Source organism: Mustela nivalis (genome assembly GCF_964662115.1).
Source record: "Mustela nivalis genome assembly, chromosome: 15".
NCBI lineage: Eukaryota > Metazoa > Chordata > Mammalia > Carnivora > Mustelidae > Mustela > Mustela nivalis.
In genome coordinates, this window is record NC_139034.1 from 60,533,248 (window position 1) to 60,543,437 (window position 10,190).

A 10,190-nucleotide genomic window follows, 5' to 3' on the forward strand; every position below is an offset into this window, starting at 1 on the left:
CATGGTGTTTAAGGTGCCTGCTCGACTTAGGCAAACTGTGGGGAGGGGGGTATTTTTAACCTCTGTGAGTTACCAGTCCCTTCCCTTTTTTCTCAGGACACCCTCAAAGGCACTTACATGGTAGGGGAAGACTTCTGAGAGCTCCTAATTACCAGCTGCGGAACTCCGACTCACCTCTCGGAGGAGACCGGAGCTCGCTGCGCGCATGTGCGAGCTCCGCGCGCTCCCTGCGCACTCCGTGCGCGCCCCGTCCGCCGGGCGCTCCCCGCGGTCCGCGCCCCGCCTGCCACCCGCCTCCGCTGCGCAAGCGCGCCGGGGGTCCAGACCCGGGACCGCTTATCCGTTGGGGTGTTTGGCGGCCGGGCCAATTCCCAGCCAGGGCCCGAAGGCTGGTGGCTGTCCCGCTGTCTGAGAGGAACTGCGGTCTCGGGTGGCTGGAAGCCTTCAGACCAATCGGCAGGCGGTGGAAGGGCGCATACCCGGCGCCCTGCGGTCGCTTGGCGGAGGCTTGCGCGCTTGGGGCGCTGGGATTCCCCGCGCGGTCGGCCCCGGGTGGGCGGGTGTTTCGGTGGCAGAGGGAGAGCCCTACACGGGTCGGGGGAGGGCGGGTCCCTCCTGGCTGCAAATTGTGACCCAATCATCTCCGCTTGCGGTGTGAAACGGCACCCGCCCATCCACCCGCTCGGAAGTCCGAGGTCTAGCCGAGACGACGAGTAGCTGCAGACTGTGGCGGCTGGAGGGGAGGGAGCAGACCCACGAGGCGGCCCCCGAAGTAACTCCCTGAGACCCGGGAGCGCTTGTCCACTCCACATGCAAAGCCCTTCCCCGCCCGCGCCCAGCCCGCCAGGGCCTCCGGATTCGGGCAGAGGGGGAGAGGGAGGCCTGCCCGTCTCCTATCAAGTTGACTTGACAACAATTACGAAAGTTTTTAATTAGCTTCTTGTTATCATTCATTTTATTAATTTCCAGAACTCTCCAGCCATGAATTATTCAAAGAGCAAGACAACCCGAGCGGGGCGGTCGCGCGCCCCCGCCGCACGTTCCCGGCCCGGCTCCGGCAGCGCTGCTCGCCCGCCGCCCCGGAGGGCGCGAGCCGGCCCCGCGCCGCCAGCCGCGGTGGCGGCGCGAAGGTTTGATCAAATATTAAATAACGTAATTATTGCGACAAGGCTTATCTCGCAGGTGGAAAAGAGGCTCCCCGCGAGAATTAGAATTCGGCTGCTATTTTTAAAAAATCAATTAAGCTTGCGGTCTCCTTTGAAACCGCCCACGAGCTCTGTGTGGCTCTCATCGTGGGGCTGAGACTACGGCGCCAATAACACGGATAAACAGAACCATACCAGATAATAATTGTGGTCATCACCTTTACCATCCCGGGGGCCACCAAGGCAATTCGAATGGAGTGGGGGAACACTGCTTTTTAGCCAAAGTCAGAACTCAACAATTCCCACTTCATGGACTAGACTATGAAAGCTCTTCCCCCAGAAAGATGGAGCAGGGATGCTTCACGCAGGGTAGATGAGAGAGAGGCCCGGGCGACGCGGCTGCGGGCCGTGGGCGGGGGCTGGCCAGGTGAGTCCTAGGAGCTAGGGCGCCCTGTCTTCCGTTGGCCTGGCTATGTGTGGTAACAGGACCGAATTAGTCTTAGTATCAGGAGAAAACATACCATCATGGCAGTGGGTGCTACGGTTTATTTATGAAAGTGTAATCGAAGTTGAGAGCAATTTAAGAAAACGCATTAAACAAAAATCTACTCAGAAGTTAGTTGATGTGTCTTGAGGGCATCATTTCTCAGACCTATAGGAGCAGGACTCTGAGCTAGGACTGGGGCAAACTGAAATTTAAAATGAATGAGTGGCATCAACGTGACAGGTGCATTTCATGCTTATTTTTCTTTTGCCCTGCCTAGTCCACGAACGCCTGGATTTCCCGAGAAGCCGAAATACAAACGGAGCGCAATTTTCCCACTCTCACCAACTTATTTTAAGACCATTCTTTTAAAGTTCGCAGCCACACATTTTAGTATTTCCACTCACCAACTGGTTTCAGACTGTGCTTAAAGTGTGGTTCCTCTTCCCAACCAGAAAACTTTGAAAGGTCAGCTACCGCTGAGTGACAAGCCTTTGCTCTCGCTTCAGGAGGACATTTGTTTGCTTGTTTCTTTCTAAATTGACAAAGGTGTCTTAGAACAGTCTTATTCCTTCCCACGGTACACACATTCACTCACCGGAGAGCAAAGCATTTCTGTTTTGCACAGTTTCCTACTGCATAAAATAGGAAACTCTGCAAAGCATGTGTTTTCATGATGTTTTATTAACATAATATTGTCTTTTTATTTGATAAGGACTTTAATACAAAACAAATGCTTAAGTTCTTATTACATACATTGGTCATCATTATATAATACAAATGTATTTGCCTGCATCATTTGCGTTTGGAGCAGATTGGGGGGAAAAAAAAAGCCTTTGTAAATCTTTTCATTTGTTCATTCCTGGTTCTCCAACAATGAAATCCGGTCATACTTTCCTATGAAATAACGGTTGGTTGGTTGGTTGGTTTTTACAAATGCATTTTATTAAAAACTTTGATGACATTTCAAGTCAATAACAACAAAAACAAATCAATTTTGATGGAAGAGATCTATTTTTAAAAATACCTCTAGTGCTTTTTTAAACATTAACAACTGTTTAAAATCACAGCTTTTTAAATGTACTATTCTTTTTTGAACATCAAGTGTTTTGTTTCACAGATTTGCCGGTGAAATTAAAAAGATTTGGCTAAAATGGGATGATGTCAGAAGATATAATCCCAGCTATTAAGAAACTTTGTACATTTGGCATCTGATGTAGTCCAGGGTCACCAAGAAATAGAGTATCTCTGGTCTTTCTGGAGCAGTAGGTGGCACACTAAATATTTCAGATGAACACAGGCATTTGACATGGTGGCTGGACAGATCCGTGGATGATTTTTTATATTTATTAACCTCCAAAGCAAAGTCATTTAGTTACAACATTTTTTAAAGAAATGTTTATAGGCTAGAAACACCACATAGAAATCTCCAAATGCCTCTTTCCCTGAACCTCAATTTAATTTGGGGAGGGGGCCTGGTTATTTATTACCTTCCACCACTCTGAAGTGAGAACTGTGGTTTAAGAGTTTCTGCAGTTAAAAAAAAAAATTGATAGAACACAGGAAACTAATATAGAATTCATTTTATTCAGAGCACCGCTTTTGACATGAGTTATCTGAAAGTGAATTCTGATTCAGCAGAAAAATACATCATTCTCACCCCTTCCTCACTTTTTATCCCCCTTTCAATATCCTCCCTTGTATTTGTGGTTGAACCTCATTTTTTGACCGGCTCTACCAGGACTTGGCCCAGTATAAACAAAAATGCACCCAAATCATAAAACTGCTCTTCTTTCAGTTATGTTTTATTTGCAAGCGTACTGGGACACATCCCCCTGTTGTATTTTGGCGCACAGAAATGGTTCTAATAGGAGTGGGGAGGAGGAAAGGTATTAGAGCAAAGACATAACCAAGGAGAAAGCTCAGCAGACATACATGGACAGGTAGATCAATCGTGAGACATTTCAGGATTAACACTGGCAGTTTTGTAACCATTGTGTGAGTGTGTGCGTTAAAGAAAATATTTACAGTAATTTTCCTTTTGTTCTCTTCCTCTAAATACAAGAATATGACAAGAATGTTGTGTTTTCGGTGAAAACAGGCAGTAGACTGTGAAATCACACTATCCACAAAACGGTCTATCAGAAAGCTAGCCCAGTTTAGTGCTCAGTTTCAAATGCATAGTATGTTTGCGCTGCAAACAATGATATACAACGTAATTAAATAAATAATGCCTAACCAGAGTGAGAGCTAATTGTGTTTCTTTCTGCACCTTTCAGATCATGCATGATTTCAGTCTTGTTAAATGGCAGAGTTTTCCCTTTCTCATTTGTTCTGTTTTCAATTTTGTACTTCTTATTAAAGGATGGTGATAAACCATCTCCACAAGAGATCAAAAGAGTATCTTATGCACCAAGCAGGCATTTTACCTAACCACCTTCAGCTGTCTTGTCTTTGTTTTTAACCATCAGCAGTTCAGAGAGTACCTTGATTATTACTATGAAATACTATACATGATTTTCTATTTGGGAGACTGATAGTGCAAATTAAAGTTCTTGCTACCCAACATTTATCCCCAGCAATAAATTACTTTTGAATAATAATAATAATAATAATAATAATAAAATACAGTTGTTCTGCTTCCCCCCCAACATGCAGACCCCTTTGAAACAAATGGAGGGCTTTAAACCTGTCTTCCTCTCTCCTGGGATTTAGCTGATTTTTGTCCCAGCCAAGTCCTGCTCCAACTGAAAGCAGAAACTTTCCAGTATTTCCAGAATGATTTCGTGGTCTTCAAGAGAGAAAGAAAGGGTACCTAGAAGAGCAAGATGGGTCTTGTTCTAGAGAGAAAATGGGGCACAGTACCTTTCCTAGTGTCTTCCACCCCAACAGTGTATTTGAATCAATAGGGGGAAAAGTCAGTAGGTAGTTTAAAATAAACCACACTCAGAAAAATAAATGAAAGGGCAAGCAAGTTCTATGGGCCCGGGGGGGGGGGGGGGGGGTTCAAAATAATCTGTTTTCCAGATCTTAGATATAAGCAAAAATGGAAGGGGAAAAACCTTGTTAAATTGTTTTATTATCTTAGAATAAAATATTTATTTCGGAGACTCTAAATTCTGCCTTTCAGTCAGCTCAGATTGTGTGTGTCTCTCTCCCTAAACATCCCCACCAGACATGACCAGACCACAGGAGTATAGACCAGGTCACCCGAAAATGTGGGATTCCTGAATAGCCTCCCTCTCTTTGCTGTGCCCCCCCCCTTTCTGGCAATGGAGAGCAGCTATAGGAGTCTCATTGGAATGGATAAAATAAATCAAAGAGGACACGGATGGGGTGGAAGTGAGACTTGGAGGGGGGCAGTAAACACAGAACAACTAGCTTTGCTACCCAGAATTTCACCTTCGGGTTTGTTTGGTTTGGGATTTTAACTCAGTTTATGTATGTAGGGTTGGGGTGGGTGGTAATAATAGTGGTGCTCTTTTTCTCTCTTCCTTAGGGAGCAATGAAGCTGCAGAACCTGGTTCCCCAGAGTTAAGTTTCTAAAACATTTTTTTTTCTTTTTGTTGTTTTGTTTTAGTTTGTCTTTATTTGTCTGTTTTTTGGTGGTTGGTAGGTTTGTTTTTGTACATAGTCCCTTGGTCCCCAGGAGATTTTGACAAGTGTCTCTGGTCAAAAACAGTCCATTTCCCTAGACTTCCCGAGTCTCCCCCCACCCTAACCCCCAGAACCAATCTGCTCCTCAAAACCCCTCCTCCAATCTCTGCTTTCCTTTCCCTTGACTCCCGCTTGCCCAAATATTCCCTCTTTCTCTCCTGCCTGGCTCTCCCTCGTCCACACCCAGCACCGCAGTCCTCTTTTCTGGAGAGGGGAAAGGGCAGGGAGAGCAGAGAGGGGGGTAGAGAAGAGTGCGCTAGGAGGGACTCCCCAAATGCAAGCAAGATAACGGACACTCCAAATCTAGAGGAAAACAGGCTCGGGGAAAGGCCCCGAAAAGCCCCCTTCAGCTCCCCGCTCTGCCCCGCCCTGCACCTCCCACTCCCCATCAGTAAGTGGCGGAGAATTTCATCCGCTTCTGCTTCTGTCTCTGGTTGCAAAACCACACCCGCACCACGTTCTTTTTGAGGTCCAGTTTCTCGGCGATGGCGGCGATCTTCTCGGAGGAGGGCCGGGGTTGTACGGCGAAGTAGGCCTCGAGGGAGCGCTTCTCCGGCGCTGCGATGGAAGTCCGCTTGCGCTTCTTCTCGCCGCCGTTGAAGAGCTCGGGCTTGTTCATTTTCTCGCGCTGCGCGCCCTCGGCCTCCTCGAGCCACGCCTGCAGGATGGGCTTGAGCGCGATCATGTTGTTGTGCGAGAGCGTGAGCGACTCGAACCTGCAGATGGTGCTCTGGCTGAGCGAGCCCACGCCCGGGATCTTGAGGTTGGCCAGCGCCGAGCCCACGTCGGCCTGCGTCACGCCCAGCTTGATGCGCCTCTGCTTGAAACGCTCGGCGAACGCCTCGAGCTCGCGCGGGTCCGTGTCCGAGTCGCAGATGGACGCCAGGCCCGCCGCGCCCACCACGGCCGCAGCCGCTGAGGCCGCCGCCACCTGCCCCGCCGCCGCCGCCGCCGCCGCAGCCGCCGCGCCGTGGTGCGCCGCCGCCGCCACCAGCCCGGGGTGCGGCAGACCCGACGGCATGTTCATGGCGGCCGCCGCCGCCGGGTGCGACAGGTGGCCCAGGCCGTGCATGTGCGGATGCGGGTGCGCCGAGCCGCCTAGCAGCCCGCCGCCCGGGCCGCCGCCGCCGCCCCCCGGGCCACCGCCGCCGCCGCCGCCCCCGGGGCCGCCGCCGCCCGGGCCGCCGCCGCCCCCCGGGCCGCCGCCGCCCCCCGGGCCGTCGTGGGCGCCGCCGCCGCCGCCCGCCGCGCCCGCGCCGCCCGCGCCGGCCATGAGCGCGAGCGAGGGCGACGAAATGTGGTCCAGCAGGTCGCCAGGCTCGAGCGCCTGGTGGTGATGGTGGTGGTGGTGGTGGTGCGCCAGCGGCACGGTGGACGTGGACGTGCATGGCACGCTGTTCATCGTGTGGTACGTGGCGTCTGGCTTGAACGGGTGGCTCTTGCCCTGGGACACGGCGATGTCCACAGCCGCCAGCGCCTCTGCCCGCGCCAGCAGCGTTTCGTCTAGGCTGGCGAAGAGGTTGCTCTGCAGCTGCAGGCGACACAAACCAAACCAAACCAAACCAAAACAAAACAAAAAAACAACCAAAAAAAAAAAAAAACCACAAAACGAAAAAAAGCAAAAACACAAAACAAAACCACGCACAAGCCAGAAAGCACGAGCAAAGGGCAAACCAAACACAAAGCAACCAAAATAACAACAACGTGGGTGGGGACAGTGGAGGCCGGGAAAGACAGAATGGGGAGCACATTGAGGACAAGACGGGGGGAGGGACAGATGAGAAGGGACGTGAGTGTGGGGAGAGAGACAGGTTCAGGGGAGAGGGGGACACAAGAACACATTCCGGGAACCGGCGTGGGAGACCAAAAAGGAAGGGGAAAAGAAGAAGAAATGGAAATGTAACTCGCAGCTCGGGACCCGTGTCACGCACCCGAACACGCACCGAGACCGCCTTTCCGAGGCGTGAAATTAACAGAAAAAGTGGAGGGAAGTAGAGAGTCATGGCCCCAGCGCTCCCCACTCTGATCGCAGGCGCCCGACACGAGGCAGAGGCGACGGGATCACGACATTAAGCGCCACTGGACAAAACGTGCCTCGCAGCGGGATTCCTCTAAAACTCCCTGCCCGCAAAACCCAGCACCTGGACCCGGAGCACAGCAGCACCCGACATGCAGTGTCTCGGAGACGGGGAGGGGGCAGGCGCGCGGGCCGGGGCCGCGGGCGTGGGGCGCTTACCGGCGGCGTGGGCAGGCAGGCCCGCCGGATGGCCTCAGAGCTGGAGTGCAGCGACGGGTACTTGTGCTCAGGGAGGGTGGGATGCATGGCAAAGTGAGGCTGCTTGCTGTTCATAGACATCATCTTGATGGCTTGGCATGTAAATCCACAAACACTCCGAAAGTCTGCGGGAAAGTGCGCACGCCGGCTCCCCCGGCCTCCCTTCGGAGGCTGCAGCCGCGGCGGCTGGCTGCGCGGAGGCGGTGGCCGCGCCGGGGGCTGCTGCTGCTCCTCTGCTGCCGCCGCTGCCGCCCGGCGCTCCCTTTGACCGTGCAGAGCGCCGCGCACCGGCCTCGCGATCCCACTTCTCCTAGAGCTCTAGCCCCGCGCGCCGACGGGATGCACTCCTCTTACACCTGAGCCCCACTTCTCGCGGCCGGTTCTGGGAGCTCTCGCGAGAGCTCCCGGCCCCGCCGCGCTGACAGGCATCAGCTGTCTGAGTCTGTCTGACGCGCGCTCTCTCTCCGCGGCGCCGTGCGTCTGCGCGCGCGCGCGCTCGCCCGGCCGCGACAGGCGCTTGGGAGCCACTCTTATAGTGACCACCAGCAAGGACAGCGCAGGTGATGCACCTGTAGCTACCCGGGCATGCGCAATGCACGCCTCACCTTTCCCACAGCGGCTCTGGAAAGATCAAAAGGGCTGGCTATTGTCTCGGGGTACCCACCTTTTATGGGGAGAAAGACATGATGCTCAGAACCCCTTTGGTGCTTTCCCTCTCTCAAACTCTCCCCCAACCCCATCGCAAGCCCGGAATATATGCGCATTACTTAGGCACACCTCCACTCTGGGATGTCTAACAAGCTGTTATATAATGTATACAGCTGGGTATTTGTATGTTAAATTATGCCCGCGCATTCCTCTGTATACAGTATAAATAACAACACAGAAACGCAGAAGATGCTGTCTTTTGCTGCAAGAACCTGTTTCTTTCAAGGTTTATAAATAGGTTCCTGGAGAATAATCGCCGTGACAGACATTTGTTTGAAGCAGTCAGACGCTATTGATTTCCATATAATTTAATTTCCTCCGCATACTTTGTTGTTGTTGTTGTTGTTGTGAATATAACTGTGTCAGGCACCGACAGTGACAGCCACTTAGGAGCCACAAGGAGCGTGTGCTTTCTACTAAGGAACTGCTGTTGAAATGAAATTGTGCATTTCTCTTATTGTTTGTCTCCTTTAACCGTGTACAAACCCACATTTCAAACGAGCTCCGGGTGATCTGAGGCTTCTAGTAATCAAAAGGAAAAATAGTTAACAGGGTGTTGTGGGGATCCTTTCCTCTCCTCAGCGTGTACACACACACACACACACACACACACACATTATGCTGGAAACTCCGGGAGAAAAGAAAATCGTTTCAGAGAAAAAAGAATTAAGATGTTGAAAAGAGAACTTTCTTTTCCCTTCCATCGTCTTGGCTTTGGCCTCTTTGCTTCGTGTGTGTGTGTGTGTGTGTGTGTGTGTGTGTGTGTATAATATATATATATATATATATATATATATATATATATATCTTGAATAGGAGATAGGATCAAGCCAGTGTATAGGAAAGTGTGATTAAAATATTAATTCAAACCAATCTGGAATAAAGAAACCTAAGCTCTGGTCCAGACTTCATTTTTTATGTATTCTCTGATTGTAAAATCAAAACCTAAGAAGAATGAATCAATTAGCCAACCTGTTATATGGCCCTTGTGTGGCAGGCAGATCAAGCGCCTCCGGGGAGAACCACAGTTCAGGTGCCGAGTCCCCGGGGACACAATGCTTGCCCCGGGTGATAATAACAGCCCAGATGTTATCACATCTGTGGCGGGAGAGCTGGAGAGCGGCAAGGGGCTACTTATGGGAGGCAGAGATCAGATAAATAATCTTCTGGTCGCTCCCACACCAAAGAAGTCTGTTATTTCCACCAAAGAGCAGATCTCATTTCTAAAAACCTCAATTTGCGTTCGTGTGGATCTTTTCCTCAGATAAACGTGTCCGTATTTAGCATACCCACTCAATACTCAAATTCCAAGAAAAGCCCACAGGCGTCACCATGGCTTTTTCTTTCTTTCTTTTCTTTTCTCTCTACCCTCCTCCCCTATTGCAGCCAGAGAAGGGAGAAAGAAAGATGTTCACTTGCTGGTTCCAGAGGAGCCTCGCGTTTCCATCCATTACATGGTCCCCTGGGAGTGCTAAATGCAACTTATCTCTACGGGGAATGGACGGGGAGCAGGACATCGCTGGAGGGAGCGAGTGAGTCCTAAGGTAGTCGTCGCCCTGGATGTCCAGGCTTAACCTAATCCTTCCTGATACCCATGGCAGCCGTCCCCTGAGCTCTTTCACTAGGGAAAGGAAGGATCCTGCAGAGGGCAAGAGCCTAGATCCTGCCCGCACCTCAAGGAAATGCTGGCCGAAGGGTGGAAAGGTGCATGGGAGGCAGAACCACAAGCAGCACAGGTTCCTTCTGAGTGGACCCCCAGAGAGCGAGGCCAGCCAAGTACTGGAAACTCATATGGACTTACCTATGACTCTGGGAGGGCACGAGGAAACCCAGAGAACAGGCACCCTACCAGAGAGCAGGAGCTCACAAGCCTGCCCAGACTCTCCTCCTCCAGTTCACATTTCTTTGGACACTTTTTTTT

The 10,190-nt window shown here is 51.2% G+C and overlaps 2 protein-coding genes across 2 annotated transcripts in view; both read right to left on the reverse strand.

Moving 5' to 3' along the window:
• The window catches only part of LOC309849205 (uncharacterized protein), a gene marked incomplete at its 5' end in the record, with an annotated part of 83,614 nt that extends 82,660 nt beyond the window's left edge, over nt 1–954 (reverse strand). The window contains 2 exons of the mRNA XM_082701515.1: nt 175–619; nt 667–954. Coding sequence (XP_082557641.1) covers nt 175–619; nt 667–954 — 733 coding nt within the window. The remainder of the gene's footprint in view (nt 1–174; nt 620–666) is intronic.
• A 3,680-nt stretch (nt 955–4,634) lies between these two features.
• POU4F1 (POU class 4 homeobox 1) lies at nt 4,635–7,899 on the reverse strand. Its single transcript, XM_082700657.1, has 2 exons — nt 7,523–7,899; nt 4,635–6,817 (listed from the first exon to the last, which is right to left on the reverse strand). Exons 1-2 carry the CDS (start codon nt 7,643–7,645, stop codon nt 5,675–5,677), a joined length of 1,266 nt encoding a protein of 421 aa, XP_082556783.1. The 5' UTR covers nt 7,646–7,899; the 3' UTR covers nt 4,635–5,674.
• Nucleotides 7,900–10,190: the final 2,291 nt, after the last annotated feature.

Coding starts and splice junctions, on each gene's coding strand:
- POU4F1 (XM_082700657.1), bottom strand. CDS start 7,645: ATGATGTCTATGAACAGCAAGCAGCCTCACTTTGCCATGCATCCCACC. Junction 6,818..7,522: donor CCTGCCTGCCCACGCCGCCG/GTAAGCGCCCCA, acceptor TGTCGCCTGCAG/CTGCAGAGCAACCTCTTCGC.